This window comes from Rattus rattus, chromosome 10, assembly GCF_011064425.1.
Source record: "Rattus rattus isolate New Zealand chromosome 10, Rrattus_CSIRO_v1, whole genome shotgun sequence".
Lineage (NCBI taxonomy): Eukaryota > Metazoa > Chordata > Mammalia > Rodentia > Muridae > Rattus > Rattus rattus.
In genome coordinates, this window is record NC_046163.1 from 40,416,474 (window position 1) to 40,443,169 (window position 26,696).

A 26,696-nucleotide genomic window follows, 5' to 3' on the forward strand; every position below is an offset into this window, starting at 1 on the left:
ACTCTGGACCTAAGGAAGAGCAGCCAGTGCTCGTAACCACTGAGTATCCCTAGTATCCTCAACGGTCTTGTGTGTAGGAGGTGATGGGGAGAATAAGTGACATAGTTAACATTGGTACAAAGCAAGCTTCTAAAAGAAAAACCAAATCAACGTTAAAGAAGGAAGACTAACTGGAATTTCCCATACCACTGATATTAAATGTTAAAACCAAAGTGTTACTGTCCCAATTTTAATTATGTAAAATTAGGATTAAATTAATTAAATAAGATAGTTTTGTTGAACAAGTAAATATATTTTATTTCATCTAGGCATAATGTGGATAAGCTAATTTTTGCATAACTACTTTGTTCTATTAAAAGTATAGCATTAAGGTGTGGTGGTGCACACCTGTAATTGCTGCCTGAAGTACATAGCAAGGCCCAATCAACAAAATACATAACACCTGGCACAGTCTATCATGGTGTCATATATCCACACATACACTTTGTGTTCTGAGTACTGCATAACAGTACTTTTTTCTACAGTTTAAATGCTTTTCAAATTTAGAAAGTAATTCTTTGTTTTATTTTTTGAAACATGTTTTGCTGTGTAGCCCAGGCTGACCTCCACCTTATAATCCTCTTGCTTTAGCCTTCTACTACTGAAATCAAAGACATGCACCACCATACCTGAGTGAAAGAAACTCCTGAATGAAGTCATTCTCCAAAGTCCTATTCCTTAAATCTCTACTTTAGATAAACGTTTTTTGGGGAATTAATCTAACATAATAGTTCTTTCTTATCACCCACAAACAAATGTCTAAAGGGCTCCTATTTCCTACCTAGGTAATATCCCACTATTACTAAAATCAATTGATTCCCCCCTTTAAACTTCCCCAGATTAACAGAGAAAATTTTCATTCTTCCAGTTGCTCCATCCAAAATTCCTAGTCTCTTCCTGTCACACCCTCAAACCCAACCATCAGCAAACCCCACTAACATACCTTCAAATGGGACCCCACAGTTTCCCTCACTCTTCCTGGCCTGGCTTTCACCATATGGTTGGCTCTCCCCATTGTCTTCTCAACTAGATTATTACAACATCCTCATGAGTGTTGGCCTTGATTCTCCTTTTGTGGATTATGTTCCCTTTACCAAACAACAATCAAAGGTTCCTTTGGGAAAGTAAATCACATCTTTAGAGCCACTCCTGCACTCAAAATCCTTTTAGAAATGTTCAACAGAGGGGAAATGAAGCTCAGCAAGCTTTCTGGAACCTTTCTCCACTAATTCTTGGAACCTATCTCCTAATTTCTCCTTGTTCTCCAGCCACAGAATTTCTTGCTGGTTTGGGGACAAGTCAAGGCTTCTTTTGCTTTAGACCATTATTCATTCTTCCTGAAAGTTCTTTCCCCAAGTATATGTAGAGCTCATTCCCTCACTCCTTTTATACATTTGCTTGATCACCAGCTTCTCAGACCATCACATATGGAAAAATTCATATTACTCAGAACCATTCACCTTGTTTAATGTTTCTTCATAACTACATAATATATTGGCCCTCTCCTGCAACTAGATAAAAGCTTGTAGAAAGCAAGTGCCCCTGTTCTTATCTGCATGTGCTACACCCCATCTCTTTGATCAAGGGTCCATTAAAGAGCTGCTAATAAATGAACCTTTCTTGTCAAAATAAAGCATACCCTCCAAACATTCTCATCTAGTTCTCACCCAAGAACGCCGGGTTTGTAATTAGGCAAACACTAGTCAAAACTAGGCTCTTCACTTACTAGGCTTGAAAAATTACTTAACCTGTCCTTTCTTGGTGAAAGTTTCTGTGGCTGTGATGAAACCCCATAACCTAAGTGACTTGGGAAGGAAAGGGTTAACTGGCTCACACTTCCACATTGTACTCCATCATTGAAGGAAGCCAGGACAGGACTCAAATAGAACAAGAACCTGGAGGCAGGAGCTGATGCACAGGCCATGGAGGGGTGCTGCCTATTGGTTTGCTCCCCATGGCTTCCTCAGCCTGCTTTCTTAGAGACTCTAGGACCACCAGCCCAGGGATGGCATTACCCGCAATGGGCTGATATCTCCCCCAGCCCCATCAATCACTAATTAAGAAAATGCCCTACAGGCTTGTCTACAGCCTGACTTTATGAAGGCAATTTGTTAACTGAGGTTCCTTTCTCTCAGATGACTGTAGCTTCTATCAAGTTGACATAAAAGTAGCTAGTGGATGTCTCATCTCTATGTCCATCATATGTGAATGGGACAACTGTGCTTACTTCATAAAGACTGATGGCATTGAAATCTGTCTGAAGCAAACATATAGCTACATGACTGTATTATCTCGTTCTTCTAGAATAGGAGGGCATAAGAACAGGGCTCACTGGTCGGCTGAGCTATTATGTTTAAATATTCTGGAAAGTTGTACTTAACTCTACAAGTATTTAGCTCTAGAAGTTGATTTTCTTTTTCTTTTTCTTTTTTTCGGAGCTGGGGACCGAACCCAGGGCCTTGCATTTGCTAGGCAAGCGCTCTACCACTGAGCTAAATCCCCAACCCCCGATTTTAGTTTTACATAGTAGATCTGTTTCTCCTGTCTCTGCTATTTATTTCTGTAAATGTATTTAAAAATCTAATATCCTTCCTTAGTTTCATTTTCTCCAAAGAGTTTTATGGAAGAAAGCACTTTTTCCCTGTATATTTTAATGTTTTCTTAGGTACCTATGATGAGAAATTAGAAGAGACCTGGAAACAGATCGTGTTTATACCTTGCTCATCTATGCCCATGGCTTCTCTGTGGTGGGATAAATGTTCTAAACATCTGAGAGGTAAGGTGGCTCACTGGAGAGTAATAAGGTGTAGAGTTAAAACACAGAAGTGGGTCTTAGGCAGAGGGAAGAATTTTCTTTGGAGATTAATGTGTGTGTCACTTGTGGGCAGTCAGGAGGCGAGGTAACAGATCATGGGAGGAATGGATAAGGAGTGAAATATTTGCTGTGTAGAATGATGAAGCAATGACAAAGGATTTACAGAACTATTGTTGGATAACACTGTCAGCTAACTGACATTATATATCATCAACAGAGTAGCATGGGCTCTCTGTGGCTGGTTTTATTTGACAATAGCCACTACCCTAGATCAGAGAATACAAATTCCTGGATTAATCTAGAGTTGGGAAAAACATAACTACACTAACAACAATATCAATTAAGTAATCATTTTCTGTAAATGGCTAATTTTAAAAATAATTACAATAAAAATGTTAGAAAAAATATCTTTTCATTCTAAAGCACTTATAATCAAAGATCTATGGAGTGAAATGTTTTCTTAGACGTGTATACCTCTTCTTTATGCCATTGCTTAGCAGTGTAAAGTCCTGAGTTCAATCCCCAAGACTTCATTTTTATTTTTAACAATTTTTTTTTCCTTTTTTTCGGAGCTGGGGACCGAACCCAGGGCCTTGCGCTTGCTAGGCAAGTGCTCTACCACTGAGCCAAATCTCCAACCCCATTTTTATTTTTTAAACTTGGAAACAACCTGTATTTTAAGATTTGTTTGAGCTAACACTCACAGTTTTTAAATACACTTAAAAACACATCTGAACAGAGATTTGAATAAACAAATTCTTGCAGCATAAATAATATCTCACAGTGCTGGTTCTGCATAACAGGACACCTACTAAACACTAGGTTTCATATCTAATTTCAGGAAGCCTGGCTTCCTGTTTTAAAAAGATTTGTTTTTATTATGTTTATTAGGCCTACTGGTGTGTGTTGTGTATGTGCATGCATGCAGGTGCCTGCAGAGGCCACGCCATCCGATTCTCTTGGTGCTGGAGTTACAGGTGGGTGTGAGCTGCTTGACCTGGGTGCCGGGACCCACACCTGGGCTCTCTACAGTCCTCTACACACAGAGCAGAATGAACTGCTAAGCCACCTCTCCAGCCCCGGCCTGTCTTTTAAATTAGAACTAGGTTATGAATGTTTTAATCCCAAGACATCTTATCACTACTTACTGGATGACAGGAGCCGGGCAAGTAAACGGCCCTCCCTGTAAGTCAGCTCTAGGGCCCCTCAACCCTTTGTCCTAACCCTCATTAGAAGAAACCTGGGAAACAGCAATCTGCAAATGAAATAAGACTAAGAAACGAAGCACAATATCCACCTTTCCTGTGCTCCAGAAAGGGAAGAAGAGGTGTCTGTGAGCACGATACTGTGCAGTCCGTGCATGCCACCCCGGGACCAGTCTAATAAAGTACATCTGTCTGCTACTGCTTGTTTTTTCTAGTATAGCAAATTTTACTTTTAGCGCTCTGATCTATACACCTTAGCCACCAGAAACTTTTTTTTGGGGTGGGTCTCAAGGATCTATTTTATTTTATCTTTTTTTTAAAATTGGATATAATTCTTTATTTACATTTCAAATGTTATTCCCTTTCCCGGTTTCCTGTCCATAAGCCCCCTTTTAAGCAGACGTGCTAGAATACACATGAAATTGCAGCTAAAGACCTTTCTGTTTTAGAGTGTTTCCGTGTTTCCCTTTAAGTCCCACTTAACCCCATGGCACCCAGGGCTCCGCCCTTGCCGATACTCCTTTCCATTCCTCACGTGTACCCACAGCTTGAAGAACCTCCTGCATGCTGGCTGACTTGTGATTGATTATGTCCCAGCATAAATCTCTTTTCTCTCCACTCACAAGCCAGCTAGCTCTACTTGGCTCCTTCTTTGACACAAACTCCTAAAGTGTACAGGACCCTGCTGGAGGCTTATGAAACCGCTCATCTATCTCTGTATTCCTTCCTAACAGGGCGGCACTCAACTTTCTAAGCTGAAACCTTTGGAGCTGATGGTTCTCCTCAGCATAGATCTCCCCCAGTGAATCTTTCAGATAAACTACCAGAACTCTTTCATGTGCATTTACTACTATTTTCTCCTTTTTCCTGCCTAACTACCACATGCCTAAAAATCAGCCCAAACAATTCTGATCTGTAGGCTAGAGCTGGCTCCTCAAGTAACAAAATGAAGTCTCAGTTTCCAAAGTTTTTGTTTGTCTTTCTTTCTTCATATATCACACACTTAAGTTTAAGATGTACTTACCATGCATGTAACTCAGACCCTAATTCTTACTATCTCCTCCCTACAAGCCTTTCCTTCTGCATTCCTCCCTCATTAGTGTCCTTAATTACCCCTGCTCACCTCCATCCCACCATTTGCACCCCCACCCCTTTGTCTGCAAAGCTGGACTGAACCAAGGGCCTCACATATGCAAGGCACATGCTGCACCGTGGAGTGGAGCTATGTCTCCAGTTCTAGCGCCCTCTTTTTAAAATGTAAAACTGTACTTGTGGTGCCATAGTGCATCTGCAGAAGTCAGAAGATAACTTTTGGGGTTTGTTCTTGCTTTCCACCTCAAGGAAGGGTCTCTAGTCTCTGCTTTGCTGCATACGAGAAGCTATCAGGACTCTCCCATCTGCTTACCATCTCAGTAGGAATCTGGAGTTAAAGATGTGTGTCATAGCATCTAGCTTTTTGTGGGTTCTGAGGATTAAATTCAGATGTCAGGATGTACAGAGTGAGCACTTTTACCCACTGACCATCCTGCCTGTCCCCAATCCCCTCTTTAGAGTTCTTGGGGCAGGCAGATGGTTCAGCATGTGCCAGCCAGCCTGGTTCACTGGAAAGAGTTCTTTTGTATAGGTCCAGAAACTTGAGTTTGATCCTGGGAACCCATGTAAAAGTGGAAGAAGTACATGCTATGCTCATAGATTTGAGCAGAGATTACTCACATGGATGTTCACTATAGAATTTATTTAAATGGTGTGCATGAATGTATGTGAACTACATAAAAATAGAGAGGTTTATATGTACTGCTCACCTAAAAAGAAATAGAAACAAGGTCTTGCTGTATAGCCCAGGTTAGCCTCAAACTCAGAATGTTCTTGCCTCAGCTTCTGATTTTAAGGATTATAGGATGTGTGTTATCATAGTGGCTCACAGGTTAATTTGTAAAGTGGCAAAGAATTATAATAGTGTGCATGATATGTTGACCTTTTTTAAAACCAAATTCTTCCTTTCAGAACCATTTAGAATCCAGCGTCATCTCTAGTCAGTGCTACATATCAAGCTCTCAGAGTCTGCTCCATATACCCTGTACTCCTAAGGGGATAATAAAGGCCAAACCATTTCATGATTACAGTCTTGATTCCCACCATTTTGCTCTGCAGCTAAAGGAGGAGGAAGCTCAGATATTTGTTGTTGTTGTTTGTTGTTTTTTTGAGGCAGCATCTCATATAGCACAGGCTTCAAATTTCCTATATAGTTCAGTCACTTTATAATCACGTGCCACCTGAACTGGCTTATTCAGTGTGTTGGATTAAACAGGGCTTACCTATCAAACCTGATAGGTAAGAATTCTACCAACTGAGCCAATATCTCAGCCCTAATGTGTGTAATTTTATATATATATATATATATATATATATATATATATACATATATATATATTATTGTATTATATGTAACTATTATTTTACATAATATTATATATATTTTTAAGAGAATATACTGTACATATGCTTGTACATCAATTGCAAGGCCTTACAAATAATGCAGAAACTACATATGCCTTGGGAAAACCACTGGGGCCTGGGATCTGTCCTGGGAGACTTATGTTTCATTGCTTTTGTTGTTTTGAGACAAGATCTTGTATAGCCCAGGCTAGTCTTGTTCTGTAGCACAGGGTGGACCTTGACTTTCTGATTATTCTACCTCCATTTCTCACATGCTGAGATTGCAGGCATGCACTGCTATGTCAAATTTGAATATGCTATTGTTTATTTTTAATGTTATGTCATATACACATAAAAACACACAGGTAAAACTTTTGCTAATAAAGTACCAGTTGATTTTATAAAACTGAATTATGCATTATAATACCTTAAATATTTATATTTATCATTTCTTTGTGCTGGAAAGCTTTGAATTTGAAAAACCTCTTTTCTGGTTTTTATAAAATATTTGATAATTGTATAAACTTTAGTTAACCTATTGTGCTGTAAAACATTAGATCTTATTTTTCCTATCTAACTATATTTGGCAACCTATTATTCAGTCTTCTTATACACCATCGTCTTGCTTTCCCTAGTCAATATTCTATTTTCTATTTATCTGAAATCAGTTTCATTTCGTTTCTATATCTGAGAATATGTAGTTTTGTTTGTTTTTTAAAACTTTTTATTAGTTCTTTGTAACTTTCACATCATTTGACTCCTCTCCCTGTCCCTGTGTATCTGCCTTTGCACTTGCAAACTACCCCACCCCAAACCAAACTTCATGGAAGCTGTGGTGTGTCCCACAGTATACCCCTTTGTCCATACATCTTTATTTGTAAATGTTCATTGCAATGAGTCACTGCTCTGGTTTGAAGCATCTAGCTTCTGCTACATCATCAATACCTCATCAGGATATCCTGTTGTTGCCCTGTGTCAGGGAGATCCTGCAGCTTTGGATCTGCAGGACCAGCCCTTTTACACGCTCTAGCAGTTCATAGATGAGGTAATTTTGGGGTGAGCCAACTCAAAGCCCTGGATCTGGGCCTAGGTGATAGCTGAGTTGGTCAATGTACCAGCTCCCCCACACCTATACCACCAGGGCAAGCTCCCCAGTACTGCCGCAGCTAGTTCATCCAATGCTTCAGGTGGCAAGGGGCAGGTCAGCTCTCCTGCTCTCATGCTCTCAGGGCTGGCTCCCCTGAGTCCCCCCACCAGGCCCAGCTCTGTGTTACCTAGTCAAGGTGAGGAGTCCACTCTCCTGAGGTGCTGCAGCAGCAAGAGGCAGAGACAGCTCTCCTGCTCTCACACCTTCAGGACTGGCTCACCCTTGCCTAGCTGATGCTCCCCCAAGTGCTGCAGCCAGTGAGGGGCAGGATGAGCTCTCCTGTTCTCATGACCTGAGGTCTAGCTCTCCCTACAGCAGCAGGGGGCAAAGGACAAGGGGGCAGAGAACATCATCCCTGCTCCCATTCTGTCTACCTCATGGCAGATGAATGGTGGGGCTAGCTCTCCTTTGGACTACACCCTCAGGACTGGCTCACCTGCCCCAGAGTCACCCAAGTCCATTCTCTACTGCACACCACTACTACCTCTAGGTGGAGTACATCAACTCTGCTGTGTTGCCCAGGTGAGGTGCAGGGCTTGTTGTTCCGAGTAGAACAGCTGGTGCGGGGCAGGGTCTAGCTTTGTCTTTTTAAATCTGACTTATTTCACTTAACATAGTGATAACATACTTTAATCTAGGTTGCTGCAACTTATCTTAGTTTTTTTTTTTTTGAATGGCTAAATATTGGAGTGTGTGTGTGCTCTTCTAATTCCTGTATTCAATGGATACTTCAGGTGATTATATATCATGTCTGTGTGCTGCAATAAACATGGAAAGACAGGATCTCTCTGATACAATGATGATACACACACACACACACACACACACACACAAAAACATATGTCAATGCAGTAATGGGTTAGCAGTCAAGTGATAGACTTTGTTTCGTTTTTAGGAATTTTTTAGTATTTTCCATAATGGGTTAAAAAAAGAAACCCTTGTATTAAAAGATGAGTGAGTAGATTAATTACTTTGATTTGATCATTACATATTATACACATATATTGAATTATCACACCTTACTGCATAAATACATACAATTAAAAATAATGTTAAGGGTTGGAGAGATGGCTCAATAGCTAAGAACACTGGCTGCTCTTCTGAAGGACCCACATGGCAGCTCACAACTGTCTGAAACTCTAGTTCCAACACATATAACACCCTCACCCAGACACAAATGCAGACAAAACACTGATGCACGTAGTAATAATAATACTAAAATAAAATCATTTCAAAAAAGAAAAAACAATCAATTCTCTCTTTAAAAAGAAAAACATTAAAACTACAAAGGAATGCCTTTAATGAAAGCTTTCAATCTTTTCTTGTCTTAGAGCCTGCACCCCTGACCAAGGGAAAAATCTGGAGGAGCTGCTCATTCAGACAATTATTCAGTAGTCATCAGGTGCTACGCTGTTATGGTGCTATGCATTAGGTGCTATGGGTGAACTTACATCTGTGAGAGAGAATGAGCATGCATCCAAAAAGCCACAATAAAGACATACTTTCACTCAAAGTTTCTTCAGCAGCAGCTGAGGATAGATCCAGCATTGCCTTGGAGAGTTTACTTCCTGGGTTTTAGCAGCAGAAGGAATGGATAGGGAAATGTGACCATAGCTTAGTGTAGGCAGCATTAAGACAAAGGAGGACCAAAGAATAGTGGGTAGGCTGACCTCTGGCCAAGTATGATAATAAGAAACTATAACTCAACAACTGATGGCATTAGAATTATCAATATCATTTTAAAAAGCTGACACCATTATGTAATAAAAATAAAGAAAAAAAGCTCCTTGGATTGAGTGGTTGAGTGCATATTTTATATAGAAATTACCAATAAATAAAAACACTGCCACAATCCGACTTTCCTTTATAAAATCCCAGTACGGAGAAGGGGAACTAGGCACAAAGTCTCACTCCAACCAAGAACTTATTTGCAACCGAGAGTTGCTGAGAGAGGAGAATTCGGGTTTCACTGAGTATATCAACCACAGTCTAGGGCAGGCCCCAGGCCCAAGAGTGGCTAGCCAATACAAAACATACTCCATGTTTTTGTTGTCGTGTGGGTGTGTGGGGGATGTGTTTAAGAGGAAGAAAGAACAGGAACTCGAATGAGTGAGAAGTAGGGAGGAGCTGGGAGGAGTTGGGTGGAAGGAAAGAACATGATCACTCTATTATAAAATTAAAAATAAAATTTAATTTAAAAAAATTAAGTTCTTATTTTAGCAATTACATAAGACATGGCATTTATGGCAACCAAGGATGAGACAAAATCTGTAGCTTTTATAATCATTTTAGAGAATGAAGTGGTGAAGCACTTAATAAATGTGTGGTTAGTTTCTTGTAGTATGTTACAATCTAATACTTTCTACTATGGGGTAAGACAGAAGTAAGATGACAGAATGCGTCACCTCTATGACGTCTTCTCACGTGGCCATCTTAAAGCATCATTGAACACGTACTAATGCTGTATCATGGACACATACACTGGCAAAGTTAACAGGACAAGAGAGAGCGGAAGAGTTCAAAGCCGGTTGACGTATCAATAACAAATCTGGAAAAGGATCCTCAGATTCTCACTTGTGACCTTGATCTTGGGATCCTGCTGCCTCTGCCTTAAGGTGCTGGGGATGTGCAGGTTTGCTGGTCATAGCAGCTCCACTCCCAGTTCTCAGTCCTGTCCTTATGGTGGACTGCATGCCTCTTTCTATAGGGTCTCTGTGTTCTTTATCTCCCATGTTAAGTAACATACGACAAAACAGAGTTTGATAACCATAATACAAGTTTAAACACTGACTGAATAGAATTGACTTGTTTCAATAAAGATTCTAGTACAATTTCTCAGACAGATTGAGAAAAGGCGTTAGTAAATTCTAGAGGCTAGAGAGCCTACATACTTTTTCACACTTCTATTTTTCTACATCTATTTTAGTCCTTAATCTTCACTGTAATGCAGCTATTTTAGTAAACATATTATTGAACACCAGTAAAAATAATCAAACCATAACTAGGAATGCAGCACAGCGTCTTACAATATTTACTTTTACTTGGCAACAGAATCTTCTATATTGCACAAGGTACTAAATTTATAGTAAGCTCACAAAGTATTATAGTACACTTGACGGTTAAGTGTAACAAAAATTACTACGCAAAAAGTTAGATTTAAATATTAAGAACCAGAAAACCCAAACTCTTTAGAAATCTAACTCCTACATTCCATTATCAAGCTGTGGAATATGGTGGTGTACACCTTTAACTCAGCATTTGAAAGATAGAGGCAGGTGGATCTCTGTGAGTTCGAGGACAACTTGGTTTACAGAGCATGCTCCAAAACAGCTGAGACCACACAATAAGTTCTTGTTTCAAAACAAACAAGCAAACAATCCCCCCAAAACAAAAACGATACAAAACAACACCAACCAACCAAAGTTGCTAATTTCTGACATTACTAGTTTTGATTTACTTGAAACGAGAATGATAAATTCCAAGCAGGGTTTGTGACTAACTTTAAATGACGCACTGTCGGTAGACGCTAAATTCCAACCGCTGACATTAATGTATCTTATTCTTAAAAGGCTTACCTGCGCATTGGCTTTCCTTCCATGCACCATGAAAAGTATCCTTCACCGTATTCTAAAGCCGTACCTTCAACAAGAGAAAAGTAGTAGCTTACTAAAAACTGTTCGATTTCTCCAGCAACTTATATAAATCGTTTCGCTCATTTCGTCTGTAATCAAGAATCTCACATCCTAATATAATTTTCGCATCGATGCACAATCATAATGTAATGCCTTTAAGACGGCTATCGCTAACTAAAGATGCTAAGGTGAGAGATTATATGTGAATGTGAGGGTAAGTGGAAAAGCAGTCAGGATCATAGTAGTCATGATCGCTAGTCGGTGTTGTCTGTTCAAGATGCACTTGGGAGTTTTTTTTGGTTTTTTGTTTAACTTCACCATCAAGTATATTTGCAGAGTAATCACTTCTCACCCACAGCAGTACTAATTTAATGACTCGGATAGGAAACGCATTGTTTTAGCACTGGATCTGAAGGTTGTTAACTTATTCTGAAGTGACAGGCAGGCCGAGGCATTTGCCTTTAAAAACAACTCTACTTCCGACTAGCCCGGGCAGCTTGAACAAGGGCGGGGAAAGTACTTCTAGACTACAACTCTCACAAGCTCTCGTCTTAGTCGCAGAAATACTGTTCACCATCAGGATCCTACTGGCTTCCAAAGGTAAAATGGGAGGCTTAGTGCTCACTCCCTTGGAATTCCAAGTGAAGCTGTCCAGGATGCGGAGCCCTAGCGTCCCCAGAAAGCATGGCACAGGCTTCCCCTGGCTTCAAGACACCTTGACCGACCGGCAGTAGCGCAGTCTGGAGCCCTGCAAGGCCCGACCAAGGAGCCCCACAGTCCCTTTGAGGCGCTCACTGACAGGCAATCTAGAAAGCACTGACCCCACTGGGCAGTTCGGCAAGTTGAGATCATAGATCTGCAAAGCGAGACCTGGGACTCTGTTCTCCATCCCCTGCTCTAAGGCTCTCACTTACTGGCTTTGACACTTTTTTCTCTGCGGCACCCTTCTCTGCCTTCTCCACCCTCTCTGCCTCCACCTCAGGAGCCGATAGCGCAGGCAGGATGCGGCTCCCGCAGCTATTTCCTTTCCCTATACCCGCCCCCATCCAGAAACAGGAAGTGGTCCTATCACTAAATCCTTCCCATGGAACTGCACACGTTCCAGCAAGTGGTTCCGGTGTGGCTCCGGAAGTAGCTGCTCCTTTCGCTGAGCGTTTCCCAGGACTAGTAGTACTATTAGTCTAACTGATTTTTACAATATATTTAGAAAGCAAGCAAATTCTAGTTCTATGATAAACTTTGTCTTTTGGGCCAGTTTTTTTCTGCATATGTACCTGTGATATAGAAGTAATATGTGTACTAGTAACAGCAATGGATATTCCATTATCAAATACTTAATATATAACGTTGTGTATTAGTTTTTCAGTTCTAACGTCTCTCCTATTGAAGAAGGATTTATTACCATTTTTCCAAGTGGTGGTACCAAAGCATTATATTTCAGATAGTACCATTCCAGTTGATACCAAAGCACTATGTAACCTGCAAAAGGGCAAAGGGACCTGCAGAGCACCTTTTTAGGATGCATAGCATGTAAGGGTTAGAGCCACGACTTGATGCCACGTACAATGGTTCTAGAATCTGGCCACAATTATGTTGTGTCTTCCTCCAGAATGGTTCAAGGATTCTTGCTGGTCTATATTATTGGTACTTTCAACTTCAATATTTTTCCAGTCTGATGGTTATAAAATGATTTAGTTCCATTGAAATGGCATCTTATACGTGCACCTCTCAGGTTTCTTTTGTGTGGATTGTCTAAAAGTCATCATCAAAGCGACTCAGATTCTTCCAAAATATGAGTTATGATTTTAATTCTTTATCACTATACATCTCAATAACAAGGGCGTTATAAAAACATTAAGGACTGGTAGTGACTAAAGATGGGCTTTTAAGCCTATAGCCAGGGTAAAAGTGATATTGCCTATTTTTATCAACCCATTGATTCATTCTTAACCTACTATCTAGGTTAAGATAATCTGGATTGTGCTTCAACTACTCTGTTTCTTTTTAAAAGGGAGGAGTTTAATGTGAATCAGCTCTTCATAATTATGTCAAGACCTATCAAGCTATACCTAAAAACAAGTACATGGAAAACCTGACATTTCCAATTATTATAGAATTCCTACAGTCCCACTAAATCTTCATCTTAGGGGATCCTGAATTTCTAGTTGACAATATACTTAAGATTGGTTTTATAATGTATGAGACCGAGGCAATAAACAATATTCTAGGGGCCAATGAGTTTAACTATTAGACTTTCAATTAGAAATAGCATCCTATTTGTCATATATAAAATACATAGACCCCAAGGTTTAGTTGTAAACAAGACCCACGAGACTCTTTTTGCTTTGTCAAATCTTCATTCCTGAGGAAATAGACATTATAAAATTAAACCACACATTACATGGTTGTTTAATTACAATATCAGTACAACTGAGAGTGATGTACAGGATTAGCATTAAGGAAATATGTAGTAGGGAACCCATATCTGGTCTCAGTGATAGGGGAAAGTATGGTTGTCAGCACTTAAAATATTCCTCAGGGTTCTTTGTCCTCAGTAATTGGTACCCTATGCACGTAAGCCATCTCCTTTTTTGCCATTGTGATGTATTATAATATTATTTAGAAGATGGGGTGTGGTTTTCCAACATGAGATGCTATTTTGTTTGGACATTCCAATCACCAGAATGAGATCAACAAACTGTGCTTTATGAAGTATCTAGTCTTAACTATTTTGTTATAATAACACATAGATGTCTACGATGGAGAAACAGAAGGTCTTTGTCCTGGTGCTAACTCATGGTATCAAGCAAATACTTTATTCTAACCCCAGTTTTCCTACCTATATGTCGATATTTCACTCCTTACAACTTTCTGAGTAAAGAGTTATTTGTAGAAGTTGGGAATATAACTCAACTTTTAAAATGCTCATCTTGCATACATGAGTCCTGGTTTCAATCCCCAGCAAATTCCTATTGGAAGTTCTGAGGTTGTGTTGTGTAACAAAACTTTTCCTGGGGAGCTGTAACACATGTTATCTAATCACCCTAGACAGAGAACCCACAACAGACCATAGTATGGTTACCACCAAAGTCCGACTTGGTGAACCAATGAATTTTACTGGAATTACTTACAAGAACAGGGGTAAGGGGATACTTACAGGAACAGAAACAACAGCTGCACCACCAAGATCTACTCCAGTGTATAGTGCATGAGTGACAGCTCATAAATTTGGGAACCTAGAGCATACTACATAACCTACAGGCAGATCAACAAGTTGGAAAGTATTCTTTCCTAGGTGCCTCAATGATCTAAACCTTTTCCAGGCAACTAGGTTGATTTCTGCTGCTTCCAGACAGCTGGTTTGGTTTGGAGCACTTCTTTATAGCTTTTCTCCTCTGAGAGTCTTCTTTGCAACTTAGCTTGTCTAAGTTTTCTTAGCAGCTAGACTCATGTAAGGGTCTTCTTTGTAGTTCTGTATTCTTCAGTCTGAGCAGAACTCTCAGCTTTTTCCCTTCCTCTGGCAATGAAGGCCCTGGTGAATCTAGTCAGTTTCAGGGACTTCCTTAAGCTATGTTGAGTTGTTTACCTTCCTGCTTATGGAGCTTCTCTGCAGGATGGGATTTTTTTCAATCCTGGAGGAAACTGTTACACAACAGGTTGTAATGAACCTGTTAGAGGCCTCACATTGACATACTAAGGCTAGGTTATTATATCCTACAACATCAAATGTATTTGGAATATAAATAATGGAAGTGTACAAATAGAATAACAAAGGTAGATATATTTCTTGAGTAGAAAGACACCTCCTTGACCATAACTAAGTTTTTTAAAGGCTTGGAGAATGGGTAGATGGATCAGTGGGTAAAGTGTTCATGGTACAAGCATGAAAATCTAAGATATTGGAATGGATACTTATTCTAGGTATGAATTTACCTTTTCTGGACGCAATGCTGCTGCCAAACCTCCCATCCATGGCCATGCAAAGTTCTTCACTCATCGCCATAGTATTCCACCTAGAATTATTTCTTACCAAGGATTTCACTTGACAAAGAGGTATAGCAGTGTACTCATCAAATTCACTGTTGTTACCTTGTACTCCACCGTCCTGAAGCAACTGGCTTGATAGAGTGATGGAATGGCCTTTTAAAAACACAGTTACAGTGACTATGTGATAGCAGTAGCCTGAGAGCAGAGGGGGCAGTATTATCTAGAAGGCTGTGTATACACCAAGTCAGCATCCAATTTATGGTACTTTTCCTCCCATAGTCAGAATTCATAGGTCCAGGAATCAAGAAGAAGAAATGCCAATGACAGCACAGTCTGCATTAGTCAGGATTCTCTAGGGGAAGAGGAGTAACAAAATAAATATATATTACAAATCAGGAAGCAGATAGAGACTTGGTTATAATGACCACATCCGACCCCTGAGTAAGAAAGGACTGTCCTACCAACTTTATGTCTACAGTATAATTCATCCTGATAGAATCTTACAGTTCTAGAAGTTGCAGAGGTCCTTACTTTCCCCTCATTCATCAACACAGAATCCGAAGCATGTTTGGACAACTAGGTTATTCTTTGCCAAACCTCTGGTACCCAGTGGGAGGGGAAAAAGAGGACCTTGTTCAAAATCTAGGCATTGTCCAGCAGCTGCTGAAAATGCAGGACAATTAGAAAAGAAGTGGTTTTGAACTTTTCTTGCAAATAAAGGCACTGAGCTTCCTACTGAGTTCAACTAGGTGTTGGTATGTTAGTGTCTTAGTCAGGATTTCTTTCTTTTTTTTAAATTTTATTAATGAGTACACTGTTGCTGTTTTCAGACACACCAGAAGAGGGCATCAGACCTCATTATAGATGGTTGCGAGCCACCATGTGATTGCTAGGAATTGAACTTAGGACCTCTGGAAGAGCAGTCAGTGCTCTTAACCACTGAGCCATCTCACCAGCCCAAGGTTTCTATTCAGTACAATTGACCCCTTGTCAACTTGACACACAAATACATCATTATTAAGCCTCAACCCTTACTTTCCTATTCATCCCCAAGATCTAAATAACTTTAAGAGTCATATAGTCTTTACATATTAAAAGTTCAATCCATTTAAAATATCCAATATCTTTTAAATTTCAAAGTCTCTTAACTGTGGACTTCACTAAAATACTTTCTTGTAGAGGGAAAAATATCGGGGCACAGTCACAACAAAAGTGAAATCAAACTGTCCAATGTCTGGGATCCACCCATGATCTAGGCTCCTCCAAGGGCTTTGGTCACTTCTTCAGCTCTGCCCTTTGTAGCACATATCTTGTCTTCTATGCTCCAGATGCCTATTTTCCACTGTAGCTGCTGTTCTTGGTGGTCATCTCATGGTACTGGCATCTCCAAAACACTGCTGTCTTCCATTGCAGCTAGGCTTCACCAATAGCCTCTCACAGGCTCTCTTCATGGTGTCAAGCCTCAACTCCTTTGCATCATCCCTTCAGTCCTGAGCCATCGATTGCAACTGAGGGTGCACCTTCACCAATGGCCTTCCATGGCTTCTCACAGTGCCCAGCCTCAGCTGTTCTTCATGACCCCTTCATGCCTTCAAAACCAGTACCACCTGGGTGACTCTTACTCATTACCAAATCCAGCCACAGCACAAGGTACAACCTTGGCTATCTCTGAAACACAGCCTCTCTGTGCTCTCAGAAACATTTCCGAGAAGATTTCACCTCAATGATGCTGGTCTCTTCTTACTCACCACTAATGTCTTAGCTCCAGTTGACCAGCATCAGTAGTCCTAGTAATGCAAAGGATTTGATTGGTAGTTCTGGTATCTTGTTAATCACAGCTGATTCTTTAGCCCCAGCCAACCAAAACCACAGAATCTTCACAATCAAAACAACATGGCCCTGATAATGGTCTTTAATCTTCCCTCTGAAATTTCACAAGCCAGGCCTCCATCTTCTGCACTGTTCTCAACATTATTTTCCAAGCTCCTACAGAATCTTTTAACACCCAATAGCTCTTCTAGGTCAAAGTTCCAAAGTCCTTCCACAGTCTTCCCCAAAACATGGTCAGTTTGTCACAGGAATACCCCACTGTGCTGGTACCAATTTGTCTTATTCAAGGTTTTTATTCCTGCACAAACATGACCAAGAAACAAGTTGGGGAGGAAAAGGTTTATTCAGCTTACACTTCCACATTGCTGTTCATCACCAAAGGAAGTCAGGACTGGAACTCAGGCAGGTCAGGAAGCAGGAGCTGATGTAGAGGCCATGGAGGGATGTTACTTACTGGCTTGCTTCCTCTGGCTTGCTCAGCTTGCTTTCTTATAGAACCCAAGACCACCAGCCCAGGGATGGCACCACTCACAAGGGAGGCTGCGTCCTCCCACCTTGATCACTAATTGAGAAAATGCCTTACAGCTGGATCTCATGAAGGCATTTCCACAACTGAGGCTCCTTTTCTGTGGTAACTCCAGCTCGTGTCAAGTTGACACACAAAACTAGATTGATTTTCATTGTATCAAAGAGGCCCTTGACATCAAGCACATGGACAGTGCTAAGCACCACAGGATTTTATGTGCCATATACACAAGTACTCATCTGTTCATGAGGGCAGTACACGGATCTTGTGCAGCTCCGGGTGTGTTTAAAGCAACACACATTACATGACCAGGCGCTGTGTCTTCTATCCAGGCTTTCAGAATTGGTCTCGGCTATTCTTTCAAAAGATCCAGAATTCCTAAACTTGTTCTGGGTGAATTTTTAAATGCTGTGATCTTTAAGGGAAGTTAGACTTTTGTCTGATTTTTTTAAAAAATTTAGCCTAGTTCTAAGCCAAGGGCCCAGTGTATATTACTGTTCTGGTAGCTGCCAGACTCTCTTATTCTGTCTATTGGAATGCTGGATGTGAACAGAGCAGGCTGATCCCAGATCCTCTGAGAAAGCAGAGAGACAAGGCAGCATATTGTTTTGTTTTTAATTAGCTTAACACCTAAATCCTTCATGCCATGGGTCTCTGAGAACTCCAGATAGAACTCCACAATGAAGATCCAATGACCCTCAAAGTGAAATCTCAAACAAGAATCTATCAGGTGTACACAGAGCTCCTGAGTGACGGTCTCTTACTTGCTAGCATCAATTGACCAAGAAAATTTTCTTCAATTGAATTTGTAGATAGTGCACTTGTTTTACCAGTGTGATGTTTTGTATATGCTTGGTCCAGGGAGTGGCACTATTAGGAGGTGTGGTCTTGTTGAAGGAAGTGTGTCACTGTGGGGATGGGCTTTGAGACCTTTCTCCTAGTTGCCTGGGGGAGAGTCTTTTCCTGTTGGCCTTCAGATCAAGGTGTAGAACCCTCAGCTCCTCCAGCGCCATGCCTGCCTGGATGCTGCCATGCTTCCTGCCATGATGATAATGGACAGAACCTCAGAACTTGTAATCCATCCCCAATGAAGTGCTGTCCTTTATAAGAATTGCTTGGTCGTGGTGTCTCTTCCCCTAACTAACAACCAGCAATAATCCAGATTCCACACCCAAGCCTAGAGGACTCTCAAGTGTGCAGAACCTTTCTCTGCCACAGAAGAATGGCAGTGGTGAATGTTCACTTTGTTTTAGTGACTACCGGTTTGTTTTTGATTTTTGAGCTGTGTGCTTCTGGGTTCCTAACTTAGAAATGATCTTGGTGCCTCGTCCAGTTGTTTATATTCCTTCGCGCACAGGCTTCTCAGTCTTGTTTCTGATAAATTAAATGATTATAGCTATATTGGTACCTACCTATCACCTATCCAATAGATGTCTGGAATTGGGCAACTTGCTTTGCTGACATAACTGTGGGGATCTAGCAAAATTGCATTTGCTTTCCTTTTGATCTCATGATTCTGTTACACCATGGAATTAGTTGCAGAAAGAAAAGGTGAATGTGAAAAGAAGTGGGAATAAAAGATTAGGCATAAGGTTATTCACTATAGGACTCTAAGAGATAGCAAAAATAGTAGAAACAGCAAATACAAGCAGCCTCTCAATAGGGGACTGATTAAATAAACTGTGGGATATCTCTGCCATGACCAGGTACCATAAAATAAGAAAAGAGAAAGATCTATTAATACTTTTCAGGTGTATTGTGAAAACCAAACACTGTGCTCAATTAACCTCATTTTGGAGGCTGGGGTGAGGGAGCCTATCACGGTGATGTGACTTGCTAGTGTGACACTTCTCACCTCATGGCTTGGAAACAATCGGCAGGTCTGAGCAGGCAGAGTACCCTCTTCAGGAGTTTGACCCCCTCCCTCCCCGACCTAATCATCTCCATTATAATTAGTGAACTCCATTGTGTAGATGTACCACATTTTCTGTATCCATTCCTCTGTTGAAGGGCATCTGGGTTCTTTCCAGCTTCTGGCTATTATAAATAAGGCTGCTATGAACATAGTGGAGCATGTGTCCTTGTTATATGTTGGAGCATCTTTTGGGTATATGTCCAGGAGTAGGATGATGTCATCATGCAGCAAGCTAGGTCCAGCCTATCATTGGATGAGAAGGACGAGTAGGCGGGGAAAAGCCTAAGAAGGAGGAGGAGGAGGGAGAAGGGAGGAGGGAGGAGGAAGGAGGAGGTGGGGGGAAGGCAGGGCGTGGTGGGGGGAGGAATCAAGATGTGGAGACAACGGAGGAAGATGATTCCGATTCAGGTGGACTAGGTCAATTTTATCTTGTCTAGGTGGGCGATTTCTACTTTAATTGGCAGTGAATTTATTCTGTGGATGTATTGTGGATTGGGAATTTAGCACGTAAATCTAATTGCTAAATTACAAGTTTCTGGAACTTTGATTTACCAGGCTACAGAGGACGGTGTGTGAAAGAAATGGCTGAGAGGCAGTTGGAGCGTGCAGATCTGGTTCTGCACAGAGTGAGAATGTGCAGGGCCTGCAGAATGAGAGAGAGAGAGAGAGAGAGAGAGAGAGAGAGAGAGAGAGAGAGAGAGAGAGAGAGAGAGAGAGAGAGAGAGAGAGCGCCAGGCGTGGTGTCTTCTGCCTAGGAACCATGCAGAGAGGGCAGCTAAAAGGGAAATAGCCAGGAGAGGATGGCTTGCAGACCGTGTGGTAGAGTAGCAGCCAGAGTGAACAGAAACTGATAGAAAACTTTCCTTTCTAATTATTACCCCAACACCCAGGAGTGGTATAGCTGGGTCCTCAGGTAGTACTATGTCCAATTTTCTGAGGAACCTCCAGACTGATTTCCAGAGTGGTTGTACCAGCTTGCAATCCCACCAACAATGGAGGAGTGCTCATCTTTCTCCACATCCTTGCCAGAATCTGTTGTTAGCTGAGTTTTTGATCTTAGCCATTCTGACTGGTGTGAGGTGGAATCTCAGGGTTGTTTTGATTTGCATTTCCCTGATGACTAAGGATGTAGAACATTTCTTTAGGCACTTCTCAGCCATTCCATATCCCTCAGTTGAGAATTCTTTGTTTAGCTCTGCACCCCATGTTTAAATAGGGTTATTTGGTTTTCTGGAGTCTCAGCAATTAAAAACAATGACACGAAATTCATAGGCAAATGGATGGAACTAGAAAATATCATCCTGAGTGAGGTAACCCAGTCACAAAGGAACACACATGGTACGCACTCACTGATAAATGGATCTTAGACAAAAAGCTCGGAATACCCACGATACGACTCACAGGCCACTCACAGACCATATGAAGCTCAAGAAGCAGGAAGACCAAAGTGTGGATGCTTCAGTCCTCAGAAGGGGGAACAAAGTACTCACAGGAGGTAGAGGATGGGAGGGACTTGGGAGGAAGAGAAGAGGGGGAAGGAAAAGGGGGGGGCAAGATCAGGTGTGGGAGGAGACTGGGATGACATACAGAGGGTCAGGAAATTGAACAGAGGTGCGTAGCAATGGGGGATGGGGAACTGGGGTAGCCACTGTAAAGTCCTAGATGCCAGGAATGCAAGAGGCTCCAAGGACCCAACGGGGATGACATTAGCTGAAATTCCCAACAAAGGGAGGGAGAACCTGTAGAGACCATATTCAGAGGTTAGGCAAGGCCCCCAGTTGAGGGATGGGGCCATCCACTCATCTCCAAAATTTTAACCCAGAATTGCTCCTGTCTAAAGGAGATATTGGACAAAGTGCGGAGCTGAGACTGAAGGAAAGGCCATCCAGAGACTGCCCCACCTGGGGATCCATTCCATCTGCAGCTACCAAACCCAGACACTATTGCTGATGCTAAGAAGTGCTTGCTGACAGGATCCTTACATAGCTGTCCCTGAGAGGCTCAGCTAGAGCATGACAAATACAGAGGTGAATGCTAGCAGCAAACCATTGAACTGAGAACGGGGTCCCCATTGGAGAGGTTAGAGAAAGGATTGAAGGAGCTGAAGGGGTTTGCAACCCCATAAGAACATCAATACCAACCAACCAGAGTTCCCAGGGATTAAACCACCATCCAAAGACAGACCCATGGCTCCAGCTGCATATGTAGCAGAGGATGGCTTTGTTGAGCATCAACGGGAGGAGAAGCCCTTGACCCTGTCAAGGCTGGACACCCCCAGTGTAGGGGAATGTCAGGGCGGAGAGGCAGGAAGGGGTGGGTGGATGGGTGGGGGAACATCCTCACAGAAGAAGGGGGAGAGGGAATGGTATAGGAGGTTGGGGTGGGGGGGACCTGGAAAATGGATAACATTTGAAATGTAAATAAATATAATATTTAATAAAAAGTATTCCTTTATTAAAAAATAATTAGTAACCTCAGTCCTTAGCTGCATCTCCAAGAATCTAGCTGGTCTATTAAGAAGAGCCGAGCTTAGCAGTGATTCCAGTACAGTGTGGCCTGGCTGTTTTGGTAAAGGGACCACCATGCAGAATATGGTTGTCTTGTTAGTCTTCTGCTCGCATAGTACACTGGCCCTAGCCTACTTAATTCTTTGAGCCTTTAAATGCCCTCTTCTACTTCTATAGCAACCCCGGCACCCACCTCCACCCATTCACAAATCATCACTTTCTTATGTTTACAGAAGCAATTCTAGGGGCACATTTGCACTGTGGTCAGATCCCACATCCCAAGAGAATGCCTCCAGAGCAATTAAACTTATTATTTAATTTTATATTCTGTCCCTCTTAATCCAGCATCCCTATAATGTATAAGCTTCCAGATCCTCGGCTTCTCTGGGAAGCAATCTCTATTATGGACTGAATCATGTTCCCTCAACCCAACAGTCTCTCTGTTGACATCTTAGCTTTGGGTACCTCAGGATTATGTTTAGAGGCAGGCCCTGGTGTAGTTGACTGGCGTCCTGACTCACAGAGGGATTCTGAACAAAGACATAGGCATAAAGGTGATATGTAGACACTGGAAGACGATGCCATCTAGCCCCCAGGATAGATCCTACCCTCAGAGCCTTTGGTCTGCTAACACTTCTTTCTACTACTTGCTATTAATTCTTTTACTTTGGCTTGCTACTTTTACTCACTTATTGAAAACTCAGGATCTTTTTATTTATTGGAGATCATTTTCTGTATGGAACAAGGTGTCAATAGATAGAATGTTGCCCGAGGTCTGGTTTGCAGAGGATCCAGTAGATCCGTGAGATTTTCCCAATACCATTTCCCCCATCCCTGACTGTATAATTGGATAGACATACTTCAGCATTTGGTGTGATCTTCACATTGGTTCTGTGGGCAGCAGACTGACAGAATGACCATAGTTGGGAAGGCTGAGTGGAATTCCTTCCTATAGCCTAGGAGTAAAACTAAAGCATACTGCGTCCAGAGGAAGAGAAAATGATAGAAATTTGTATCACTTAAAGACCCAATGGATACATGGATCCTATAGTCTCATCTCACCTGCCGGGTTTATATCCAGACTTCACAGTAGGCAAATGGATCCTGGAAGATGGACATGTACTGTGCAAACTCATCCATGCAGCAAATGCTGTAGCTCTTATTGCAACATGGCATTGTTATAGGATATTAGCGGTGTTGGCATAATCTCAGGAACATGGACCTAGCTATCATCGAAGAGCTATTTCTTCACTGGAGGAAGATCAGAACAGTTTATATTCATTTGAAATGGACAAGCACAAATCTTTACAGTCTCACACTTCTTCCTGACACAGCATAATCAAACCCAGGTCTTCTAAAGTCAGTGCTCTATCCTTGAGTTTATTGGCTTTCTTTAACTCTAACTCAAAATAGCATGACTTTCTCACTCCTCTTTTTTTTTTTTCTTTTTTTCGGAGCTGGGGACTGAACCCAGGGCCTTGTGCTTCCTAGGCAAGCGCTCTACCACTGAGCCAAATCCCCAACCCCCCCGCCCCCCCCCACCTCCTACCCAACACCTCTCCTGTCCTATTGGTTTTTTTTTTTTCTTCAACTTTAATAAAACTATCTTTGAGCTAAAAAAAAAAAAAAAAAAAAAAAAAAGTCGTAGTGGGGTGCAATGAAGGAAGATATCTCACACTAAGCTCTGTCCTCCATTTAAACATGGAACACACACACACACACACACACACACACACACACACACACACACACACGCATGCACGCACACACACAGCAGTAATAAGGCGATAAGGCGATTTCTGTGGAAAATTTGTCATATTCTAGTGGGTAACATTAAAGACCTTTTTATTAATTAGTACATTATGTTACATTAGGAGCATCTTTCTTGAACCAGCTCATCAGAAAAAGTAATTTGGTTTCTGGTTTTCGAGGTTTCTATGTCTGACTTTCTCTGGACTCGGGCAAGGCTGGTTGCCATAGCAGTGTACTGAAGAGGTTGCGCATCTAAGGGCAGTCAAGAAGCAAACAGGCACAAGAGGGGGCTATGAACAACATAAACCCTTCCAGAGTGACCCCCAACCCCAGTGACTTACTTCCTTCATCTCTATTCCACTTCCTGTTTCACGCACCTCCGTCAATGACATCACGTGACAAGTCCATTGAGGGTCAGAGCCCCAACAATCAGTCATTTTGTGCTGTTTTGCTCCACCAGCCTTGGACCAGTCTTTAACATTTGTATTTTTTTGGGGGGTAACACTGCATGGGAGTGAGTCTGCTGTACCCCGGCTGGCTGTACTTGAGCCACAGATCCCCTTCATCATCTATTTCTAGCCCTATCTGCCTAAATGCACCACACAGTTGCTACTGACATGAGCTCAACCAGAGACCAGGGTTCAGTGGCTTTACACTTCTCAGATCCATTAGTTTCTGGTCTCCTATATAGTGCTAGCATTCAGAGCATTAAAAACAATCTTTGAGAGACTGGGGCTGGAGAGATTGCTCAGCATATGCTGCATTGGAATAAGATCTGAGTTGTGTCCCCAGCACCTATGCCAGGCTGCCCACAACTGCCAGAGACTCCAGCTCCCGGGGATCTGACACCCTCTTCTGGCCTCCAACGGTGTCTGCACTCATATGCACATACCCCAACCCTCAGCTCCTGACACACAAATACATATAATTAAAATAAAAATACACCTTAAAAAAATCTGTTTAGAGCCAACTGTCTATCTGTAATCCCATGAGATCAAGGCAAGATTACTGCCCCTTTGCTGCCCGGGTAGGCTTTCATAGTGAGTTCTAGGCATAGTCTGGGCTGGATAGGAAGAGCCTGTTTCAAAAACCAAAGGCAGGGCTGGCACGGTGACTCGTCAGGCGAAAAGGTACTTGATGCAGAGCCGATGACCGGACTTTGACCCTTTGCACCGGCATGGTGGAGAGAACTTGTCCTGCAGGCTCTCCTGTGACCCACACACGTTGTGGCAAGAGGGTGCCACCTGCTCCAATAAATGTATAAAAAAATCAACTTGAAGCAAACAGCAACAGTGAAAAACTCTGGCTTTTACTTAGCTCCACTTAAAGCTTTTCAGAAGTATTTATGCTTGCAAATTCTCTGCAGCCTCTAGAATATTAATTAAAAAAAAGTTGCATATGATTATGCATTATGTCACATTTTATGCAGATATTAAAAACCAACAGACCTCCCTTAGAAAAAGACCGCAGTGAAAGCAGAACATATTAAAATGATGTGTTCAAACCTAAGGCGTACCTGGCTTCTCACCACCAACTTCTGTGGGAAATGGTCTTCCAGATCTGTTACGTGGTGCCTATAGGAATAAGCCTGCAGCTCACAGAGCATCTGTCTTTTGTCTGTTTGTAATGTCACATTCTAAAATTCTGACCACTATACCTTTTTTGAATTAAACAAAAACCTTCACATTTAAAAATTAAGATTTCAGCCAGGTGGCGGCAGCATGTGCCTTTAATCTCAGCACATGAGAGGCAGAGGCAGATCTGTGAGTTTGAGGCCAGCCTGTTCCAGAACAGCCAACGCAATATAGACTGCCTCGAAGAACAAAGCAAAAGGAAATTTGAGACTTTCTCTTTTTTTTACATTATAGAACTCCAGCTTGGTAATGGTTGATATTTTGCCTGGGCCTTAAGTCATGCATTCATTTTAATTTTTACTTTATTTTGCTTGTTTTTGAGACAGGCTATCACTGTCTAGCCTTAAACTAATAACGATCTGTCTTTGCCTCTGCTTCCCCAGTGCTGGGATTAAAGTTTTGTACTACTATACCCTGAAAACACTTATTTATTTTTTATTTTTTTAATTTTGTTTCTAAAGGCATGATTGAGTTCATCAAGTATTATTTACTTATTTTAACATTTTTATGATTTATTTTTGTGTATTGCCTGCATGTGAATATGGAGATTTGCCTAAGGAGGCCAGAGAGTGTAGGTTCCTTGAAGCTGGAGTCTGGGGCAATTGTAAGCTGCCTGCTGTGGGTGCTGGATTTGAACTGCAAGAATATGTTCTCTTAACCACTAAGCCCTTTCTCCAGGCTTCAAACATTGATTTTTAAACAGGTATTCATCTTCAGTGCAAATGCTGAGCCCTTCAGGAGTATTGCCTCCTTTTTAATGATCTTATTGTAGAAACAAACGATATTTCCCTTCACACTTGACTTCAGAACAAAACTTCCTGGGTTTCTCTCTGCCAAACACGTGACTATGTATATTGCTTAACAAGTAAGGTGGTACTTCTCTGTTGGTTTTTCTCCAATTTTCCCGTCGTCCTACCCACCCTCAGAGATGTTTTGGATTTTACATTTCCGAATTAAAAAAGTATCTAACACATATAATTCCTATGTTCCTTCTGCTCCTACCTAGTTAGCATTTGTGAGTTGCCAGGAACAGTCTAGAAGACACTAAGTTTAACTATATGAGTTCCCCCAAAAACTAGAAAATTAAAGGGGTTGGGGATTTAGCTCAGTGGTAGAGCGCTTGCCTAGGAAGCGCAAGGCCCTGGGTTCTGTCCCCAACTCCGGAAAAAAAAAGAAAAAAAAAAAAAAAAAAAAAAAAAAAGAAAATGAAGCAAGATGTTTAGTTGATTTTTTTTTATACTCTCATATGTTCACACACACACACACACACA

At 41.5% G+C, this 26,696-nt stretch overlaps 1 protein-coding gene across 3 annotated transcripts in view; it reads right to left on the reverse strand.

Moving 5' to 3' along the window:
• The window catches only part of Klhl20 (kelch like family member 20), a 44,327-nt gene extending 32,020 nt beyond the window's left edge, over positions 1–12,307 (reverse strand). For all 3 annotated transcript variants that reach the window (XR_004389315.1, XM_032914966.1, XM_032914967.1), the window contains exons 1-2: positions 12,189–12,307; positions 11,218–11,281 (exon numbers count right to left, since the gene is read on the reverse strand). Coding sequence is in view for 2 of the 3 variants with exons in the window: in XM_032914966.1 (XP_032770857.1) it covers positions 11,218–11,240 (23 nt within the window). In the remaining variant the exon portion in view is untranslated. The remainder of the gene's footprint in view (positions 1–11,217; positions 11,282–12,188) is intronic.
• Positions 12,308–26,696: the final 14,389 nt, after the last annotated feature.